A 23170-nucleotide genomic window follows, 5' to 3' on the forward strand; every position below is an offset into this window, starting at 1 on the left:
TTTGGGTGGTTTGATGCAGTGTGCCCTGGAGATGCGAGACTTCCTCACAACAGCAGGAGTCACATGTTTGGAGAATGCTGGAGCTGCAAGAGGGACAGGCCCAGTCCAACAACAGAGAGAAGCCAAGAGGAAAAAGACAAGCAGACCGACAGCACTGAGGAAAGCGCGGGACAGAAGGTGCTCCAGAACTGCCAGCAGAAACAGAGGAACTTGACAAGAGCCTATCAGTGTTTGTGGCTGTGTGCTTAGGATTTCTGTCAATGCATTCCAGTAACCCCAAAGTGAGAAATTCCCCATCAGGAAATGCCCAGAGGTAAGTAGCGTTAAGTCCTCATTCTGCCTCAGAAATCACAAAGAAGTACAATGCAAAAGACTCTTTGCTTCCTGTATTAAAACAGTTCTATCCTATGAGCTTTAGTCTATAGGAGCTACTTTTTGCAAATTAACTTGACGTCTGTTAAAACTGGAACAGGGTAAGGATCTTCTCCACCTTACTTGGGACAAATAATGTTGGAGAGCTGATCCACATGTTATGTGTAACAGGAGTGTACACAGGACAGACCATTGGCCCATTTAGCTCAGTGTTGTCTACCCAGACTGACAGTGACTTCTCCAAGGTTGCAGGCAGGAGTCTTTTAGCCCTATTTTTAAAGTGCCATGGAGGGAACTTGAAGAGCACCTGCATTTAGGTGCTCTTCCCAGAGCGGCTCCATCCCCTAAGACGAATATCTTACAATGCTCACACATGTAGTCTCCCATTCAAATGCAGACAGGGTGGACCCTGCTTAGCAAAGGAAACAATTCATGCTTGCTACCACAAGACCAGCTCTCCTATACTTTGCAGCTCCTAAAAGTGATATACTCCAATGAATAGTGTCATCATTGAGAGAACACCTGCATTATTCTCCAGATCAGGGAGTGACTTGCGCATGGAAGCTGGTCTGAGGGGTCTCCCTTAATCTGGGATACAAGTTCCTTAAGTTGCCAAACATAATATATGACTAGTGTCTGAGGCTTGTATATTCTCATCACCGCTACAACATTGGGAATCCATATAAAGTAGGAAATACTTTATCCAGCTTGTTCAAGATTTGCAGTTTATTTCTGAAGATAAATGTGATTTTTATGCATACAACCTGAATTGAAAGATCTCTCCCACCCCCCCCACTTCTGTTGTCTTTGGACAGGTAATTTAGGATGGAAATTCATTGTTGTGCACAAATTGAATTGTGGTCTTTTAAGCAGGCTTAGCTTTCTTGGACTAGCTTGGCTCCTCTGACAGCTGAACTGTGTTGTTTTGAATCCAGATGGGTGGCATTGTGAACTTTATGGTGCCCTGCTTATTTACTTTGTGCTGGTCTTAGTGTGAAGCATGTCTTTGTACATAGAAACCATTGTCTTTATTGACAGAAGCCACAGAGGTAGATCCCCATGTGACTGACTGGTTCCTAGGATCTGGGTGGCTGCTGCCTTGCTCCCATTCTTTAGGTAGTGATACCTCTGACTGAAGAGTCATTCACTTTCAAGGCAGTTTTGAAATAGCAGCTGCATGAAGTTGAGCATGCGGATGATTAACTCATTTGGTGCCAGTCATATTCAGTAAGGAGAGGCTACGGTAGTGGCAGCTCCGAGCAAGCTGGCATTCTTTTATTACAAATACTTTTTTCTCATTTTTCCCTTACAGTAGTCCCAAATCAAAGCCGGAGGTGATGGTCCGTCCCCCTACAGTGATGTCCCCATCGGGTAACCCCCAGCTGGACTCTAAATTCTCCAACCAGGGTAAACAGGGGGGCTCAACAGGCCAATCCCAGCCCTCTCCCTGTGACCCCAAGTGTGGGGGCCACACACCAAAAGTGCTCCCAGGACAAGGAGGGAGCATGGGGCTGAAGAACGGGTCCGGCAATGGCTCAAAAGGGAAAGGAAAAAGAGAGAGGAGCATTTCAGCAGACTCATTTGAACAGAGAGATGCTGGAACTCCCAGCGATGAATCCGAAATCAAAGGTAGGTCTACTCATGAAGGCTGAACATGCGGGTGGTTGTTAAGTTTGATTATAGCCTTTGGAACAGATCTTTCTCTTTTTATCTATTATACTTTGACTTCCTTGAGCCGTAGAAATAGAGCAAGCTGCAATAAGTAAATTCTCTATATTTGTATGAAGAAAGTTAGTGAAGGGAGTAGGACTGGAAGAGTTAGCAAAAGTAGCTCGCTGCAAGAACTGGGGTTCTAAAAGTTGAATCCCTTTAAGTCAAGAATTCATTAAGTGTGACTATTTAGAAAAGAGAAATTGTTTGCCTCACATAGTCCGATCACTTCCAGCCGCGAGTCCCTCTCCTGGAGATGAAGGGCTACACTTTGCAGCATATAGGTTGGGGATGAGTTGTTGCTTCCATAGGTTTGCAGCTAAAAGCCCCATTTGAAACGCCTGGGTACCATTCATAATTGACATAGTATAAATGTATTTTGTACTTCAGCGTCTAGTACAAAATATCTCATAAGAATCGGCCATCCAAGTCCGAGCCAGAGTATTTCTGCAGGTGTTTGCCACTTGTTGAGATTAGCTTTCCAAGATTGGTTAAGCAGTTGCATTTTATTTGTATATTTTGTTTGTTGGACTGATGAGCCCTTGGAATGGAATGGGTTAACAATCCCAGTTGGGGAATGTAGCTTTCCTTGGAGGAAGGTTAAGAGTGGGGGAAAGCTTGTAAAACAAAAAGTGTTGCTTTTTGGATCTCTTATCCCACCTTTGACAACTGACAGATGTTCATGTAGCCTACTGTGTTCTATTGACTGCGGGGGGAGACTTGTTTTTATATTTTGCTTTTTGATCCAGTTGGAATAGGTAGGGCCTATAAGGCGGCTTTTCTTCTCTCCCCCTTCCCCAGTAGCTGTCTGTGCCTCTCTAGCAGAGAGCTTGTGCTAAAGGTTTGTGCCTGCTTCTGTGTATACCAGCTCAGCAAGGCTGGTTTTAGTGAGCAATCAGGAGAGATTTTCACAGCTGGCAATAGATGACCGCTTTTTCCACATACTTGAAACACAGACTTGATTGGGGTGGGCAAAGCCTTTCTGTTGTAACTGTGTGGTGTCTTAGATTACAGGAATGCAGTTATCTGTCAATCTCCTGTTCTGTTTGGTGTGTCAGGGGACTGGTCACACTAGTCTTAGGAGGGCTGCTGTGTGCTCAGGGAGTACTCTATGTGTGAACCAGTGCCTTTCCATGGGAGTTGTCTAAGTGGATGCCACAATTTGTGACTGCTGTGAACTTGGCCTTTACGGCAGCACATTTTTCAAGCTGCTGCACTTGTGCATATAATAGCTGCATTTACTCACAGCACCTCTGCTTGAGTGCTGCTGACCAGCTATGAGCCTGGTGGGTCCTGTGAGCTTCCAAAACACTCATGTGGAGCACCAGCTGGTGTGAACCAAGTTAAAGCATGCAATTTCACTGGTTCACCCTGGCTGTCCCCTATTCATTTTAGATATTTATAACCCAACTTATCCACTCAGTTATCAAGGCAGCTAACAAAACAGTGAGAAGCATAATAATAACTAAAAAAGCAAGCCAAACGAAATATAACACCGCAGCTAAAAGCACAGTAAAGCATTAAACTCCACAACCAGTGAAAACTGTTAGTCTGAGGGGATAAAACCAAGGCTAACTGATGTTATAAACAAACAGGACAGGCTTGGCTTGGCACCAGACAGATAACAGTGAAGATGCCAGGTGGACAGATCTTCTGAGGTGCCAACACTGAAAAGGGGTTTTCTTCCACAGTGGCCATCTATCTTATCTCTGAGGGCCAAGGAACTTGGCGAAGGGGCCCTGGAAGATTACCTTGGCTGTTGGACTGCTTCATGTATAATCAGGTTGTCCTTTTAGATACCCAATCCATTTATGATTTTAAAGGTTGGTTAACTCCTTACACCAGGTCCAGTGATGAACCGATAGCCAGTACATTCTTTTTTCAGCACTGGTGTACAATTGTCAGCTCATCCCATCGACAGTCTGGCTGCTGCATTTTGAACCAGCTATCATTTCTGTTCAGTCTTCAAGGGGGAGGCCTACATATAATACATTACAGTAGCCTAGCCTATATGTCATGGGGAAATGGATAACTGAGGTGAGATCAGCTCTCTCACAGCTCTCTCACATCTCTGTGAGATCAGCTCTCTCACAGCTGACCTACTGGCCAGATTGGAAAAGGTTGCTGCATGCTGCTGATCCACTTGGGAGGCAAGTAGCAAAGCTAGATCGAGCAGCACCACCAAACTGTGAACCTGTTACTTATGAGGGAGTGCAACCCCACCCAGGACAGGTTTAATAGCATGGGGCACAAAATGGAACCTAGAGGAGCCCCATAGCCCAATTGTCACAGGGTGGAACTATAGCCCACAACCATCACCTTATGGTAACTACCCACCAAATAAGAGTAGCACTACCACAGGACAGTGCTCCCAATCCCTAAACCAGACAAGTGCTCCAAAAGGAAACTGGTGGATAGTATCAAAAGCTGCTGAGAGGTCCAGTGGACCCCCCACGGGGATACGCTCTCCCATTGCTCTTCCGGTAGAAACTATCTACCAGGGCACCCAATTCTGTTTCTGTCCCCAAACTGGGCCTGAAGCCAGATTGAAATGGGTCCAGAAATGCCTGGAGATGAACAGCTGCCACTCTTGAGCACACTCTTTCCTCTCTCTGTCTTGACATTACATTTGTATTATAAGCCTGCAGGCAGGACCTGTGTGTGTTTAACTTTTGTACAGCATCTTGTAGTTTAGGTCACAAGTTTGTTTGTTTATGATATTTTTATACTGCCTGATATGTACATCTCTAAGCGGTATACAAGATCTAAAATATTGAAAAATCAACACCAAATAAAATATGCAAGACACAATAAAAACAATAGTATAAAACAGTTATTAAAACAAGTTATTAAAATTATTAAAATTCTAATTAAAAGCTTGTGAGAACAGGAGAGTCTTGAGGGTCTTCCTGAAAACAGAGGAGGAGATGCTCTTATTTTGGCAGGGAGCATATTCCAAAGCCCTGGGGCAGCCATGGAGAAAGCTCGGTCCTGAGTTGCCTTCAGAGAGCTGGTGGCAGCTGTAACCAGACTTCCCCAGAAGATCGTAACAAGTGGCAGGGTTCATGACAAAGGAGGCGCTCTCTTAAATAGCCTGGACCCAAGCTGTTAAGGGCTTTATAGGTAATAACCAGCACTTTGTATTTCACCCAGAAACGTATTGACAGCCAGTGCAGTTCTTTCAAAACTGGTGTTGTATGATGCCTTCATGTTGTCCCAGAGACCAATCTGGCTGCCGCATTCTGTACCAATTGTAGTTTCCAGACTACATAGAAAGGCAGCCCCATGTAGAGCACATTATAGTAGTCAAGTCTGGAGGTTACCAAGATATATACCACTATTTTAAGGTCATTCACCTCTCGAAATGGACGTAGCTGACGTATCAACCGAAGTGGATAAAAAGTGCTCCTGGCCATTTTCTCAATCTGAGAAACCAGGGAGAGCTTTGGGTCCAGGAGCACTCCCAAGCTACGTACCTGATCTCTTAGGGGGAGTGTAACTCCATCCAGAACAAGCAGATCTAAACCATCTCTTAGGTCCTGACCCCCCACAGTCAGTACCTCCGCCTCAGTTCATTATCCCTCATCCAGCCGATTATCGTCTCCAGGCAGGCATTTAGGGAAGATATGCCATTTCCTGATGAGGTCAACATGGAGAAGTAGATCTGGGTATCATCTGCATATTGATAACACCCTGCACCAAATCACCTGATAATCTCTCCCAGCAGTTTCATGTAGGTATTAAAGAGCATTGGAAACAGTATGGAGCCTTGTGGAACTCCACACTTCAGTTCTTGCTTTGCAGAATAAATGACACAATCCAAGTGACACCATCTGGAATCTATCAGAGAGGTAGGAGCGGAACCACTGTAAAACATTGCCACCCAATCTCATCTCCCTCAGGCAGTCCAGAAGAATACCATGGTCGATGGTATCCAAAAGAATCAGCAGAGTCAAACTTCCTCTGTACGGTAGCCATTTGGAGATCATCCATGAGGCTGACTAAGGCAGTCTCTACCCCATAGCCCACACGAAAGCAGGTTTGAAATGGGTCTAGATAATCTGCATAATTCAAAACTGCCTGGAGCTGAGAGGCCACCACCTGCTCGATTAACGTATTTTTTATACTGCCCAAAACTCACGTCTCTGGGTGGTTTACAACAAGCAAACAGAAAAAAGTTAAAACATTAGTTAAAACAAAATAAACGATACAGTAAAAGTTAAAACATTACAATAATTTAAATTTTAAAACATTTTAAAATGTTAAAACAAAACAATATTTAATTAAAAACCTGGGTGAATCGATGCATTTTTAAAGACTTTTTAAAAAGTTGTCAGGTATGGGGAGGCTCTTATTTCAGCAGGTAGCACGTTCCAAAGCTTTGGGGCAGCCATGGAGAATTACCTTGCCCAACCATGGAAGATTAGAAACAGGTCTATAATTAGCTAACTCTGAGGGATCCAGTGTAGCTTTCTTCAAATGTTACAGCTATAAGATATATATGTTATAGCTTTGTCACTGAGGATAAGCTGACTAGGACCTTTATTGCTTCTCCCAATACCACTTTTGACTGACACAAGATGAGTGTCTCCACTCCAGGGACACATTGTTGGCTAAACAATTTTTAAAAAGCATTTGAAAACCCACCTCTTCACCCAAGATTTTTCAGTTTTTTTAAATTTTAAGGTTTTAATTTGCTGGTGATTTTTAAATTGTTAAATTGTTTTAAGTTTTTGTATATATTTTACTGTTTTATGCTATTGTTAACCGCCCAGAGATGAAAGTTTGGGGTGGTGTACAAATTTAATAAATAAATAAATAAACCTAGAATCTCTTCCAGTAGCCAGAAATGACTACTTTTTATTTCCTTTTAACTTCATTGTGTTGTCCCATACAGTGCTACCTGGATGCAAAATCCAGACACCAGCAGCAGCAATTGGTTGCTGCTGAGGTCAGGAAATAGGTTTCTCCTTTTACCTGGCTTCTATGTTTTACATGCATGTGTGTGCGTACGCGTGTGTGTGTGCATGCGTGCGCACTCTTCTGAAAAGATACTGCAGAATCCTCAAGCTACATGTGTGTTGCTATCTGGTGTGGTCTTCTGTTTCTTGAAAGGCTTTGGATATTATCTGGCTTTTATTTAGCCAACCCTATCCACATCCCTGAAGCTCAAGGTTGTGGGTAACAATAACTGAAATTTGCAAGTGTTATATGGAAGATGCTGAGAGAATTCAAGCAACTGACATGTTCCTATCCACTGATAATTTTGTTTAAATATGCTTTGTATTGCTTCTGAAAAATCACCAGGGTCTGACTGTAGTGTAGAGTATTACTAGAGGGGAAGCAGCTATGGAACGAAGTAAAGCCTCTTGGAAATGCATCTCTGCATGCACGTGTCACTCTTGATGCATCAGATGTACAGGCTATCTCTGTTCAGCCTAACTGAGGTGAACTGTGGAAAAGTATTTTACCTAAATAAAATATATTTACTTGACAAAGTAAATCCATTTTCTGGTGGTTTCACCCTATCTAAATTGAATGTGGGGCTAGGTGTGCCATCAGAGAAATGGAGATTCAGTTTTCATAGCTCTCTACAGGACTGTGTTTGAGGCATGGGTCGTTCTTGGGGGACACTGCTAACTTTCTTGTCCCCTGTTGACTGGGCAAAGAGATCTTTCAAAGTGGTGATACTCTTTATATTTAGCAGGGGGAGAGTAATTGACCCTATTCAACCCCAGCACAGCATCCCTCCAGTGGGTGTTGCTGGTATCTACCTTGTAATTTTTTTTTTATTTTTTAGAATTGTGAATTCTTTTGGAGACAGTGGATTATCTTCTTTTCTGTGTAAACTCCTTTGAGAACTTTTCACTGAAAAACCGTAGATAACTGGGCAAAGAGGCACCTTTTACCGTGGTGATTCTCTTTATTTAGCAGGGGGAGAGTAACTGGCCCTATCCACCCCCAGCACAATACTTCCAGTGACTGTTGCTGGTGTGTGTCTTAAGTTTCTTTTTAGAATGTGAGCCCTTTGGGGACAGGGAGCCATCTTATTTGTTTGTTATTTCTCTTTGTAAACCACCCTGAGCCATTTTTGGAAGGGCGGTATAGAAATCGAATTATTATTATTATTATTTCTTGTTTACACAGTCAGACAGGTGTTATTGACTGGTTTGTTTTATCCAGACATTGAGTCCTTCCCAAGGACCTGGGATGGCTGAATTTTATTATCAGTTGTTATAGATATCGTTGCAGAATATAGGCTGTTCCCAGTAAAGCTGCTTTTTGTAATTGGCTGATGGTGATTTCTGTGGCCCCTATGGTGTTGAGGTGCTCTTCAAGGTCTTTTGGAACTGCACCCAGGGCGCCAATGACCACTGGGATTATTTTGGTCTTTTTCTGCCACAGCCTTTCAATTTCAATTTGTAGATCTTTGTATTTGGTGATTATTTCTTCTTCTTCTTCTTCTTCTTCTTCTTCTTATTGTTATTGTTATTGTTATTGTTATTGTTATTATTGTTATTGTTATTGTTATTATTATTATTATTAAATGTCTGACTGAAACCTCCCTGCTTCTTCCTTCCAGATCTTGGCTCTGCTGAGCATGCAAAATCACATGATTCCCAGCATACAGCACACTCTGTGGCTCCATCAAATGCCTCAGCCCCACGATCTTCCACACCTTCCCATGGTCAGGCTGCCACTTCGGAGCCAGGTAGCATGCAGAAGACTCCTTCCAAAGTCGTCTATGTCTTTTCAACGGAGATGGCCAATCAGTAAGTTAAGCTGGCCTTCCATTGAGTGTAGCAACAACTTTTAAGTATAGCCTATGATGCAAGACTGAGGAAGCTTCCCATAAGAAAAATCATATTTTTCTTACATGGTTATTGCTGTCTTGTGGCAGTTGTACATGAATCTGTGTTGCCACTTGTGCATGATGAAAAATGGCAGCCAATTATGACTTCTATTGCAAGTACATCTAGTGATATAGATGTACATCCACATCACATGAAGCAGGGCACACCTGATGCATGCTTGTTTCCCCCGCGCCATGCTGAAATAGGATCCATGCAGAAAAGCTAATACTACTACTCCTTATGGATATTTCAATACTTCAGGAATCTCTTATAGGGACTGGCAGAGGTCGAGGAGGATAGTAGGAGGATAGCACCATTTTTTTGCCCCCTGTTATAAAGGACTCTTATTGCCCACCAAAGCTTGATTTTGAATGAAGATTGGGATGGCTTCGCACACTTGTAGAATAGAGCATTTTTGAATAAACAGTAAAATGTATCCTAGCCTAGGATTTACAGAATGTGTATAGATGAGGTGATTTTTCTCTCCCCTCTTGGGCAGTATTCTGCAACAGAAAGAGTCTTGGACTTCCTTTGGCTGAACAACTGACCTGATCAGTGATGTCTCAACTGCATCTGTTTGTCTTCTCAGGGCTGCAGAAGCTGTGCTGAAGGGACAGGTAGAAACCATTGTATCCTTTCACATTCAGAACGTCTCTAACAAGGCAGAACGAAACACTGTACCTTTGGTAGGTAATCTCTTTGCAGGTGGAGAAAGATATTATGCTGGGGGGCGGAGGAGCAAAGAGGCTGCTGCTTACTTGTGTATGAATTCTGTTACCCTAAACTGCATGCCCCAACTTGAGTGGTTAAAGGTGGCCTCAGAGCTTGAGTTCTCATCTTCGTCACCTGTCTTTTTCTTTTCTTTTTCCTGTTCTAAACTAGAGCCAGTTGACGCTTTTTCTCCTTTGGTCCTCTGTTTTTCAGAACCCTCAGATCCCACTGCTCCGAAATGATACAAAGCCCCAGGCTCAGGCACAGCTGCCTACTTCACAAGAGCAGACTCCTCCCCAGAATGCCAAAATGCAGCAGACTCCACCCATTCCAGTTCCAGCACCAGCACCCAAATCTACTGGCCCTCCTTGTCCTATTGACCAGGACAATCCTGGCTTAGAAAGTAAAGTGATGTCTGCAGGAAGTCCTGCAAACTCCACCCCATTGCAGACTGAAGGATTTGGGCAAACTTCAACCCCCAATAATCGAGCAGTTAGTCCAGTCTCCCAAGGGAGCAACAGTTCCACTGCAGACCCTAAAGGTCCCAACCAGCAGGTATCTGGGGGGGACCCACCAAACATGGGTGAAAATCCAGATGGGCTGTCCCAGGAGCAGCTGGAACATAGAGAACGTTCACTACAGACTCTACGAGATATTCAGCGTATGCTTTTCCCGGATGAGAAAGAGTTCACTGGAGGCCAAACTGGAGGGCCTCAGCCAAATCCTGGAGTGCTGGATGGTCCACAAAAGAAACCTGAAGGGCCAATACAGGCTATGATGGCTCAATCCCAAAGCTTAGGTAAAGGGCCAGGGCCTCGGACAGAAGGAGGGGCTCCCTTTGGCCCCCAAGGGCACAGAGACATGCCCTTCTCTCCAGATGAAGTTGGGCCGCCATCTATAAACTCCCAACCTGGTCCTTTGGGACTGGACCATGCAGATCACATGACCCCTGAACAGGTGGCCTGGCTGAAGCTGCAACAGGAGTTCTATGAGGAAAAGAGGAGAAAGCAAGAACAGGTTGTACAGCAATGTTCTCTACAAGACATGATGCTTCACCAGCACGGGCCTCGAGGATTGGTCAGAGGCCCCCCACCCCCATATCAGATGACCCCAGGTGAGGGCTGGGGGCCTGGTGGCTCTGAACCCTTTTCTGATGGCATGGCCATGTCACATTCACTACCCCCAAGGGGCATGGCCCCCCATCCCAACGTGCCTGGCAGTCAGATGCGTCTGCCTGGATTTGCTGGAATGATAAACCCCGACATAGAGGGTCCCAATGTCCCAAATGCCACATCAAGATCTGGGCTTTCGGGTGTCCCTTGGCCAGAAGATGTGCCAAAAATTCCAGATGGCCGAAACTTTCCGCCTGGGCAAGGTGTGTTCAGTGGCCCTGGTCGAGGGGAGAGATTTCCAAATCCTCAGGGCTTGCCTGAGGATATTTTTCAACAGCAGTTAGCAGAAAAACAGTTAGGACTTCCCCCTGGCATGAGCATAGAAGGCATCAGGCCTGGAATGGAGATGAACCGAATGATTCCCCCCCAGAGACACATGGAGCCTGGCAATAACCCCATCTTTCCACGCATGCCAGTTGAGGGATCCATGAGCCCCTCCCGGGGAGATTTCCCAAAAGGAATGCCGCCTCAGATGGCGGCTGGTAGAGAGTTGGAATTTGGGATGGGCCCCAGTAGCATGAAGGGAGATGTGAATCTGAATGTTAACATGAGTTCCAATCCACCAATGATACCTCAAAAAATGAGGGAAGCTGGAGTGAGCCCAGAGGAGATCATGAAAATGCGCCCAGGTGTCTCGGAAATGCTCCCCTCTCAGCAGAAAATGGTGCCCTTGCCATTTGGTGAGCACCCCCAGCAGGAGTACGGAATGGGCCCAAGACCTTTCCACCCTATGTCTCAGGGCCCAGGAGTCTGCCTCCGGAATCATAGAGAGCAGATGGGGCCTGACCAAAGGACTAACAGCCGGCTTAGCCACATGCCACCACTACCTCTGAACCCCTCCAGTAACCCAAACAGCCTCAACACAGCTCCTCCAGGTCAGCGCAACCTCGGACGCAAGCCCTTGGACGTCTCCGTCGGTGCCAGCCAGGTTCATTCTCCGGGCATAAATCCACTGAAGTCCCCCACGATGCGCCAGGTCCAGTCTCCTATGCTGGGTTCTCCCTCCGGGAACCTCAAGTCTCCTCAGACTCCATCCCAGCTAGCAGGGATACTTGCAGGTCCAACTGCTGCAGCAGCTGCTGCATCAATCAAATCTCCCCCTGTTATGGGTTCTGCTGCCGCTTCTCCAGTCCATCTCAAGTCTCCGTCCCTCCCTGCACCTTCTCCTGGATGGACTTCATCTCCAAAGCCCCCGTTGCAGAGTCCTGGAATACCCCCCAACCACAAAGCGTCTCTTGCCATGTCTTCGCCAGCCATGATGGGGAATGTCGAGTCAGGTCTGTTATGGGTTTCTCCCCTCCCCTTTTCCTTGTGTTTCTAGTTAGTTCCTCTTTTTAAAACTCCTCTGGCCCTGTACTTCTAACAGCAGCCTGATGCACGCACATTTAGCAGGACAAGCTGCTTCTGGCATAGGGAGAAGTTGTGGAAAAACCTTTACTTACTAAACTTCTGTATATCAAGCTGCTGTTAAATATGCAGGAGTAAGGCCAGTGGGGGGTGGGAGTGGGAACTGCGAGAATACTGGTTGATGCATGGACATCTTACGCTGCCAAGAGATGGGTATACAAGCTGACCAAACTGATAGATCTTGGAACATAGGAAGCTGCCATAGTCAGACCAATGGTCTATCTAGCTCAGTATTGTCTGCACAGACTGCCAGCGGCATCTCCAAGGTTGCAGGCAGGAATCTCTCTCAGCCCTATCTTGGAGATGCCAGAGAGGGAACTTGGAACCTTGGATGCTCTTCCCAGAATGGCTCCATCCCCCAAGGGGAATATCTGAGTGCTCATGAATGTAGCCTCCCATTCATATGCAGCCAGGGTGGACCCTGCTTAGCAAAGGGAACAATTCTTGCTTTCTACCACAAAACCTGCCATGCTTTGAAAAGCATGTCTCTTCACATATAGGTCAGGCTCAAGAATCCTATCCATTCTGAAGTAGGTTGTGTGTAGCATGCCCAAGGGAGGTGCTTGTATGAAAGGGTAACAGTGGTTTGTCTAGTTCCTAAGCAAAGCTGTTGGGTGACTTGTTTAGATCAGTGTTTCCCAACCAGTGTGCTGTGGCACACTGACCATTGTGCTGCACTGACTTTCTCCATAATGCCCTGGAAAGGACGTATCTCTCCTGGTGCATAAGGGAGTATGTTGCCTCCAAAAGTGGGGAGGAACTTAAGAAGCTGCCTTATACCCGAGTCAGACCATTGGTCTGTCTAGTTCAGTATTGTCTACACTGACTGGCAGCGGCTCTCCAAGGCTTCAGGCAGGAGTCTCCCAGCCTTAGCTGGAGATGCAAGGGGGTGAACCGGGAACTTTCTGCATGTAAATGCTCTTCTGCTGAGCTATGGCTTCATCCCCTAATATCTTACAGTTCTCACAGGTAGTCACCCCTCCAAATGCAAACCATGGTGGACTCTGCATATCAAAGGGGACAGTTCATGCTCATTACCACAAGACCAGCTCTCTTCCTCAAGTTAAACTCCTGCCTTTGAAGGTGACTTGCTTCATAGTGCACCAGGAAGGACCAGTCTCTCTTGGTGCACAATAAATAAAATGGTGCAGCAGCATTTCTTACCCAAATAGCAGGGTGTGTCAGGCCAGTAAGCTCCTATTATTATTATTATTATTATTATTATTATTATTATTATTATTATTATTATTAATGTAAAAGTGTTCCTTGGGAAGGAAAAGGCAGAGAGTGCTGGTTTAGATTATGTTCCTTTACAATACAATTTAGGACAGGTTTTCTTATATACCTTAGACTGATTCCAGCAGTATTTCCATGCTGTACCTCTTGAAATAAGGGGATCTGTAAAGAGGTGGGATGTGTGGGGTGGTGGTCTCATCGAATGGTTTAGATAGGAAATGCATTTAGTAAATTTCTTGTGTTACTTGGCTTCACAAATCCACCCCCCCCAGGAGGGAGGAAGTTTAACCTCGAATCTAGAGTTTGGTTCTACTGTGAATTGTTAGGAGGATGCCAGTTGGATTCTGCATGGATGTTGCCATTTCATCAGATGTAGCCCCCCCCCTCTGCATTTACATGGTCTTTTTTGCCCTGCAGAATTGTAAGTCCCATTTAATCTTCCAGATTTATGGCTTAAAGGCAACTGGCTGTCCTCATCCTGCAAGGTTCTAATAAATAGAGTCTCCAGTGTGCAGTGTTTGCATGCTACTGTTTGATAGAGCCAGCCTTGGGAGCTCTTGAGTCTATGAAATCACGTTATTCCAGGAATTTGGCCAGCAATTGGGTCAATTATTTGCCTACATTGCCCTCTAGTGCTTCAGAGTTATCACTGCAATGATATGCTTTAAAATAAAATAAAAAGAATGTTCCTGTAGCTCTGAGGCAGGCTATCCTGTGGATTAACAAGCCTTATTCTTTATTCTGAATCAGTGTTGGGTATTCTTTATGCTGAATCTCTGGATGTAAGAGAGCAATAACTGGAACAAAAATTGAGATCTCATTGAAAACAATTAGAACAAGATCCCCCCCCCTCCCCGTCATCTGATGTTTCGACTGATGGCAATTAAATATGTAGTGAACAGCTAACATTTTGTCCACACACTAATTCAGGTAGCTGTAATTTCATTTCAGCAAAATGAGAATGAAATCCTACTTGCAGGGTTTGAGCCCAAAGTGGAAAACAGATATATACGATTCAACTTGGTGTGGTGAATAAATTAGCTTGTGTTGGTTAACAAATTTGTTTACTTAAATTTGTAAGATGCTTTTAAGCCCCCAAACCTGCAAACTTGGTATACATCAAAAATATAAAACCAGCCAAAATCAAAACAAGCAGTAGCAATTGCAAAATAAAAACATCAAAGCAGACAGTTGACGAGAGGACCATAAACATCGGTTTTAACAAGCTATCTCTGTCTTATTAAAAGCCCAATACAGAATGTGCTGCTCATCTTTGCGTCATATGTGCACTTGAAGTGACTATTTTCTCTGTATTGGAATTCCAAACCAGTTTAGCAGTTGGACTTGAAAACCCTTTCCATAATTAACCTGTGGAATTCTCTACCACAAGATGTGGTGACAGCCACCAAAGTGGATGACTTTAAGAGGGGTTTAGATAAATTCATGGAGGACAGGTCTATCAATGGCTACTAGTCTGAGGGCTAAAGACTACATCCAGCCTCAGAGGCAAGATACCTCTAAATACTAGTTGCAGGGGAGCAACATCTGGAGAGAGGGCATGCCCTCAACTTTTGCCTGTGGGCTTCCCAGAGGCATCTGGTAGGCCACAATGTGAAACAGGATGCTGTACTAGATGGGCCTTGGGCCTGATCCAGCAGGGCTGTTCTTATGTTCTCGTTTGTTCCTTCCCTGCAATAGGTGTTCAGAAATATCTTGCCCCTGAACCCAGAGGTAACCTATAGCATAAAGACTAGTAGCCATTGATAGACTTGTCCTCCATGAATGGGTATAGGCCCCCCCTTTTAAAGCCATATGAGCTTGTGGTTATTATTAGGGATGTGCACAGAACCATCGAACCGGCGGAACTGGCCACTTTTCAGACCTGTTTGGAGACCCATAAAGGGTCTCTGAACCAGTTCCATGGACACCCCTAGCTATTACCACATCATCCCATGACAGAGAATCCCATAGATTATGTACTGTGTGAAGAAGTACTTTCTCTTGTCAGTCCTAAACTTCCTGGCAATCAGTCTGATGAGATGACCCCTAGTTCTAGTGTTATGTGTGACTCTCTGCACATCATGCATAATTTTTATAGATCTTTGTCTCTCCATAGTTGCCTTTTTTCCCTAAACTAAAAAGCCACAGATGTTGTTGTTTTGCTTTATAAGGAAGATGCTCCAGGCCCCTGATTATTAGAAGATGCTCTGGGACCCTGATCTAGGCTCAACTGCACTTTTTCCAGTTCAACAAAAGTGAAAAATAAGATTGTGAAATAAGACTGCCCCTTTTGGGACAGGGAACAATCTAAAAGTGATGTGAGCAGTAGACGTGAGCAGTAGCCACTGGAGGGATTCTGTGCTGGGGTTGGATCAGGACAGTTGCTCTCCCCGTTAAAAATAATAGAATTGCCACTTTAAAGGGTGTCTCTCTTCCTGTCCTTCAACAAGTGACCAGTCCGTGAATGAACCTGTCCCCACAACTGCCATGTTTACTCAAGAGCCTTTGATGTGAGGGATCTTGTTAAAAGCTGTTTGAAAGTCCAAGTATATGCCAGCTGGATCATTTCCATCCACAAACCTATTGACACTCTCATAGAACTCCAAAAGGTTAGTGAGGCAAGACTTATCTTTGCAGAAGCTGTGCTCATCCTTCAGTTCTTCTATATCTTTAGCAATTTTATCTTTAGTTATGCTTTCTGACATTTTACACAGTACAGACATTAAGCAAACTGGCCTTAATTTCCTGGCTCTCTCACAGTCTCCCATCCCAGGGTGAGATGAGAGAGAGGGGTGGGAGGGAGAGTGAGTTAGGTGGGAGAGGGAGAGGGGCAGGAGGGGGGAAGGAGGGTGAGATGAGAGAGTTGGGTGGGAGAGGGAAGGGTGCAGGGGGGAGGGGGCAGGAGAGAGTGGGGCCGGAGGGTGAGATGAGAGAGAGTACTGGGAGGGAGAGAGAGTTGGTTGGGAGAGGGAGTGGGGCAGGGGGGTAGGGGAGATTGGGGCAGGAAGGGGAAGGAGGGTGAGATGAGAGAGAGTTGGGTGGGAGAGGGAGTAGGGCAGGGGGAGGGGGCAAGAGAGAGTGTGGCAGGAGGGAGGGGGCAAGGGGGAGGGAGAGTGGGGCAGGTGGGATGGAGGCAGGAGAGAGCGGGGCAGGAGGGGGAAGGAGGGTGAGATGAGAGAGGGGTGGGAGAGGGAGGGAGCAATAGTGGGGCAGGAAAGAGGGGAGGGGGGGCAAGAGAGTGGGGCAGGAGGGAGGGGGGAAAAGCCGGCCCCAGATAGCGCACAGATGCTCTGTGAGGGTCGGCTAGTATTTATATACTACTCTTCAACAAAATTCTCACAGCAGTTGACGTAGAAAAATAAATACATAAATAAGATGGCCCCCTGTCCCCAAAGGGCTCACAATCCCCCTGTCCCCAAAGGGCTCACAATCCCCCTGTCCCCAAAGGGCTCACAATCATAAGGCAAACATCAGCAACAGCCATGGGAGGGATGCTGTGCTGGGGTTGGATAGGGCCAGTTGCTCTCCCCCTGCTAAATCTAAGAGAATCACCACTTTAAAAGGTGCCTCTTTGCTCAGTTAGCAGGGGGAGTCCCTCCGCAAGTAATTTTCACCTCCCCATATACTGTAAGAGTGGTGAGTGTGAGTGGTGGAGTGCTCTTGCCTGTAGTGGCCCACATGGTCATGGGGAATTTGGTACTAAATCATTTGTGGACAACATAATTTGGGATTGGGGCTTCTTACATAGCAGAGCGTTCCCTCACTGTGAAAGTGATTCTTGGCACAAGTTTTGTGTAGCTGTTTTGTTCTTTGGTGCAAGGGAGAAAGGCCATAGCTCAGTGGAAGAGTGCATGCCATGCGCACAAGACTCCAGGTTGGATCCCTGGCACTTCCGGCTAAAAGGATCTCTTGTAGCTGAGCTGGGAAAGGCTTGCTTCTGCCAGTCGGGATAGGCTGTACTGGACTAGACAGACCATTGGTCCAGCTTGGTATAAACTATAGTTTCATATGGGCACAGTGACACCCAACTCGGAGCACAGGAAATTGCTTTGTGCACATGTCTTCAGTGACACTCCAGACTCTTCAAGGTAAAATGGGGTTTTGAACATGTAACCAGTTTGTGTGTCTTTAATTACTAGGTGGTGCTCCCCCTTCAACAGTTAGCCAGGCTGCTCCTGTGACTATTCCTGGAAATCTTCCTTCAAGCAGTCCATACACAATGCCCCCAGAGCCCACCCTGTCTCAAAATCCTCTCTCAATCATGATGTCACGGATGTCCAAGTTTGCAATGCCCAGCTCTACACCTCTCTACCATGATGCTATCAAGACTGTTGCCTCCTCAGATGACGACTCTCCTCCAGCACGTTCCCCAAATTTGCCACCAATGAACAATCTTTCGGGTGAGGAACAAGTGCTCTAATGTTGTTGTGTCTGCTGGCCTGTGAATCTGATTTTCCATGTAGCAACACATTGTGCAACTAAGTGTGTATATGCAAACTTCAGGCTCACTGAAATAGCGATGTTGAAATTGCAGTGAGAGTTCCTTGCTTAAGATGGAGCAGGCTTGGGTTCAGAGTGTGTTGAGTAGGGGAAGCATGTTGTAGTAACTCTAGCAAGGATTTTACAAGGGACTTCTGTTGCAGGCAGTTATGAAAAGTAGAACATGCTTCTTTCAACAGACTGTCTTCGCTTTCTAGCAACATTCACTTCATATATGCATTTCTCACTGAGAATGCAACATTGTGATTTCCATGCTTACAGCAAACCCTTGGGCCCAGGGAAAGGCAGCAGGGTGGGGAGGGGAGAAACCAGAGAACCTTTTTCCTGAAGTCATTATCTCTTTAAGTGGCTCTGTTTCATGACAGCTACTTCTCTATCCAGTACTCCTGTTAATTTCATTAGTTGTGTTTGGGCTGCTGCACTTGGGACTGGTAATGTTAATGCTTGGCCTACCTGGAGGCGAGTTCCAAAAAGAGAAGCTAGAAATGGCCCAGGGGCTCTCTAATCTAGGTAGTGACTTTATTTGACTCTTTGATCAGAATAAGGAGCATTGTAAATGTTGCTGAGTTGTGTCAGGCTAACTTAAGGGCGAAGGCCTTAAGAGAAGTACCGTCTCTTCCAGATCAGTAAGATGTTGGAGCTGGCCTGAAAGAGCATTTGTGTAGGTTTTTGATAGGGGACCCAGGGTGGTTTAACTGTATGAAGGGTGCCCTTTTTCCTTTCTCTTCAGGCAGCATTTGGAAAAGAGGACAGAGGAACAGCCTTGAGTCACTCACCTGCAACAGTAAAATGCAGTGGCTGTCTGTCTTCTAGCTTAGTCATTCAGGGAGGTGGCCCCTTGCTAGGCAGCGCCTACCTCTGCTTTAGATTCCCTATTCTCAGATACTACTTGTTGGTGTTCCTAAACACTTCACCTACAAATACTTACTTCCATTGTGTTTTCTGCAAAAAGACCAAGAATAAGCTAGCATCCTCTTTCCTTCTAGGCAGCATGTGTTCTGTTGTTCTGCTGCTATACTACATTGGTAGCTTTCAGATTGCATAATGTGGAACCCTGGAGTTGCTTAATGAGCAGACTAGTGATTGCAGATGTTTTTTCTGGAAAGACAGCTTGCCTGCCAGTTCTCACACTGTGTCATGTACAGCAACAGGAATGTATTCTAGGCCCACTCAGTGCAAGTAGCCTGGCCTTTGCCCCATGTGAACTGAGGGTGCACTGTAGAATATGCCTTAGGATACTTTACAATGGACAGATGGTCCTTGGCAGGCAAGTCACCTTCACAAACTGGCATTTTCACCAGTATGAAACTTCCCTTCTTGTTTTTGTGTCTTAGTAGAGAATAGAGTTTGCTAAGGAGGGCCTGGGGGGCGGGGGGAGGTGAGACTAGTCAGGACATCTGGGAGTGTTTTGGCATGGTGCTATATGCAGGACTTCTAGAATAGTAATGGAATCATTTTGGTAGCTGGGATTTCCAAAAAAGTGGGTGGGGCTGTACTCCATTATGGAAAGGTCATGCACTTTTGGTTCTGGTCTCCAGCACCCCTTTTTCTAAACTTACTTTTCTGTTCTCTGCAGGAATGGGCATTAATCCCCAGAATCCTCGTCTTTCGGGTCCCAACCAGGTGGGTCCAATGCCGACTCTTAGCCCAATGGGAATGACTCAACCTCTAACTCACAGTAACCAGATGCCCTCTCCAAATGCTATGGGACCCAATATACCTCCTCATGGGGTCCCTGTAGGACCTGGCCTAATGTCACACAATCCAATGATGGGCCATGGTTCCCAAGAGCCTCCAGTGGTACCTCAAGGACGCCTGGGCTTTCCACAGGGCTTTCCTCCAGTACAGTCCCCTCCTCAACAGGTGCCATTTCCACATAATGGACCTAGTGGAGGGCAAGGCAACTTTCCAGCTGGAATGAGCTTCCATGGTGAAGGACCTCTGGGGCGTCCTACCAGCATGCCCCAGGGTTCAACGGATCCAGTACTTTGCAAGTCTGGAGGTCCCGGGGGACCAGACTCTTTCACTGTCCTAGGAAACAACATGCCTTCAGTTTTTACTGATCCAGAGCTGCAGGAAGTAATTCGCCCTGGAGCCACTGGAATACCAGAATTTGACCTGTCCAGGATTATTCCGTCGGAGAAGCCTAGCCAGACACTACAGTATTTCCCTCGTGGGGAAGTGCCAGGCCGCAAGCAGCCACAGGGTGTTGGACCTGGATTTTCTCACATGCAGGGAATGATGGGAGAACAGAATCCAAGAATGGGTCTGGCATTACCTGGCATGGGAGGCCCAGGGGGAACTCCTGATATCCCTCTGGGAACAGCATCATCCATGCCAGGCCACAACCCAATGAGACCTCCTGCCTTTCTTCAGCAAGGCATGATGGGACCTCACCATCGGATGATGTCACCAGCACAAACGGCAATGCCTGGCCAGCCCACTCTAATGAGCAACCCAGTGGGCATGATTCCAGGCAAGGACCGAGCGCCTGCTGGCCTCTATGCCCACCCAGGACCTGTGGGATCACCTGGTATGATGATGTCAATGCAGGGCATGATAGGACCCCAACAGAACATCATGATCCCCCCACAGATGAGACCCCGGGGTATGGCTGCTGATGTAGGAATGGGAGGATTTAGCCAAGGCCCTGGAAACCCAGGGAACATGATGTTTTAAGCTGCTACATAAGACTGGATGGTTCCGATCCTTGTTGAAATGAGATTCCAGGTCCTGAGGGCTGCCTGAGAGCTCCAGGAGCACAGTTTGGCCATGCAATAGGTGAAAACAGACCAGAGGATGCTTTGGGAAATCTCGAATGTATGGAATTACCTGAAAACAAATGAATTCATTTTAACAGGTTGTTTTTTTAAAATTTATTTTTTAAAAATTATTTTTGTGTAATTGGGTATCCTGTGATGGCACCTGCTTTGAGAATCTGTAGCTGTATTTTGAGAATTGCCATTTGTCACAAGTTGCACCATTCTCTGTATGTTTACGTCCTTTGGACTGGCTTCTCCCAGGACTCTCGGTTATTTTTGGGGGGTTATTTTTGTGTACTGTACTATATTGTAAAAGGGATTTTAGCAGAGACTTTAGTCTTTGGGGTGAGAGGCTGTTTACTTTTAGGTGGAAAATCCATCTTCAGAACTTTGGACTATTTTCCTTCAACTCCAATGTATAGAAAAACCAAACTACGACCTCAGAGCAGAGTATTAATGAAAAGCACAAAAAGGAACTTAAGTTCAATGAGGGGGAATCTTTTAAAAGAAATAAGTTAAGGACATATTTTTCAAAATTATGGAGTGCTGTCCAGCACCTTTTGTCTCTCCCTCCCACTCTTTAAAAAAAAAAAAAAAAGGCATCTCTGTCCCCTCCCACCCCTTACTGTCTCCTCCCCTGGCAGCTGCAATACATTGTATTTGGGGGAGTAAATCAAGGAGAGCCCCTTCTCATGCTGGGAGTGTTCCCACTTTCAGGAAGAGGCTGGACTTGGACACTGTTACATTCTACAGTAGTCTTACTGTTTCCCATTCTCCTTTTCTTAGAACCCCTCCAAGTGACTTTATTAATGTGGGAGTGGAACAGACACTAAAAGTTATCCTGACTTTTTTTGTGGCTATCTTTTTTTGTTCCCCAGCGTAAAACGTTCTCTGTGTAACCTCCATTAAATTTGGTACAAAACCACTTGCCAGGGCTGTGGTGTCAGAAAAATAAAATATATTGTTTCTTACAAAAATTAACCGCTCCTTTCTGTTTTGCCATAACCCTGTGTTCTGTGTTCAGATTCTTTCCAAACCTATCTGTTATAGCTGACTACAAACTACTGGGTATCTGTGAGTCAGTTTTGCAGTCACTTTCTCCTAGAGTTAAACTTTGTCACAGTGGTAACACCTGCTAAGCATCTTCAGCTTTGACATTTTTAGTCAGCCTGCTTGTTTCACTATATATCCCATTTGCGATCTGCAAACACTCTTCCTTTGATTCTGTAAATATTTATTCTGCCTGGTAACCTCAGCTATGGCAATATCTGACTGAAATCCCTTGTTGCAAAGTTCTGCTTTAACACAGGGTTTCTTAACCTTGGGCCCCAGATATTGATGGACTACAACTCCCATCATTCCCAGCCATAATGGACATGGCTGGGGATGATGGGAGTTGTAGTCCATCAACATGTGTGGGCCCAAGGTTAAGAAACGTTGCTTTAACATATTGCTCTGATCATCAGACTGTAGTTAGCCTATATTCCTTGGGGAATCTATTGTGATCAGTTTGCTACATCAAGAGTGAGTATATGGTTCCATTCATGGTGTTCAGAACCTTCTAGAAGACGAGGCCATAATTGACTCGTGCTCATATGCAGCTTTTCTTCAGCCCTTTCTCTTTTTAAAATTCCAACACTTAATCAGTGTAATCTAAGAAGCTCCTTGTCTACTTTAGATTTCTATGGATCGTCAACTTGTAGGTGAGGGATATCCTTCAAGTAGCGTATCAATTTGGGAAGGATTCTTTTCAAAGGCCTCTCTCCTTCCCTGCAGGAAGAAGCTGGAATGGATCAGCCTGCAGTAGAGATCAAATAATGAGGTTAGAGCACTTAGAGGTTGGCTTATCATCTTTCCCCCTTCTAGACTGCTCCTTGAAGCAACTAAGTGATATGGTTCTCAAGTACGTACATTGCCATTGTCATAGTTCTAGCTGTTGTTGTATGACCTACAAAGACTGGTTATTTCCAGTGCACAGCCTCAAATCTCAAACAGCAGTGGAACATAGGAAACTGCCATATACTGAGTCAGACCATTGGTCTATCTAGTTCAGTATTGTCTTCACAGACTGGCAGCGGCTTCTCCAGGGTTGCAGGCAGGAATCTCTCTCAGCCCTATTTTGGAGAAACCAGGGAGGGAACTTGAAACCTTCTGCTCTTTCCAGAGCGGCTTCATCCCCTGAGGGGAATATCTTGCAATGCTCACACATCAAGTCTCCTATTCAGATGCAACCAGGGCAGACCCTGCATCGGACCAGGCTAAAGCAGTTTCCTACTGCCCTCACAACATCCGCTCAGTTTGGCCTTGTCACTCAAGTTTACTAGACTGTTCATGTTTCTTCTTCTTACAATCAGTTACATGGCTGGCTTCCATGTTTTTTCATTTTAGCTAATTACATTGTATACTCCCATTTAACAGTGATTCTATTAAAACAATTTAACACATC

At 45.4% G+C, this 23170-nt stretch overlaps 1 protein-coding gene across 1 annotated transcript; it reads left to right on the forward strand.

The window, feature by feature from the left end:
• The first annotated feature begins 113 nt into the window (after positions 1-113).
• On the forward strand, positions 114-21701 carry BCL9 (BCL9 transcription coactivator). The gene is made up of 7 exons (XM_053306698.1): positions 114-313; positions 1685-2001; positions 8666-8855; positions 9526-9622; positions 9861-12096; positions 17602-17862; positions 19539-21701. The coding sequence occupies exons 1-7, from the start codon at positions 261-263 to the stop codon at positions 20639-20641; spliced, it is 4257 nt and encodes a 1418-aa protein (XP_053162673.1). The 5' UTR covers positions 114-260; the 3' UTR covers positions 20642-21701.
• Positions 21702-23170: the final 1469 nt, after the last annotated feature.

Source organism: Hemicordylus capensis, chromosome 3 (genome assembly GCF_027244095.1).
Source record: "Hemicordylus capensis ecotype Gifberg chromosome 3, rHemCap1.1.pri, whole genome shotgun sequence".
Taxonomy (NCBI): Eukaryota; Metazoa; Chordata; class Lepidosauria; order Squamata; family Cordylidae; genus Hemicordylus; species Hemicordylus capensis.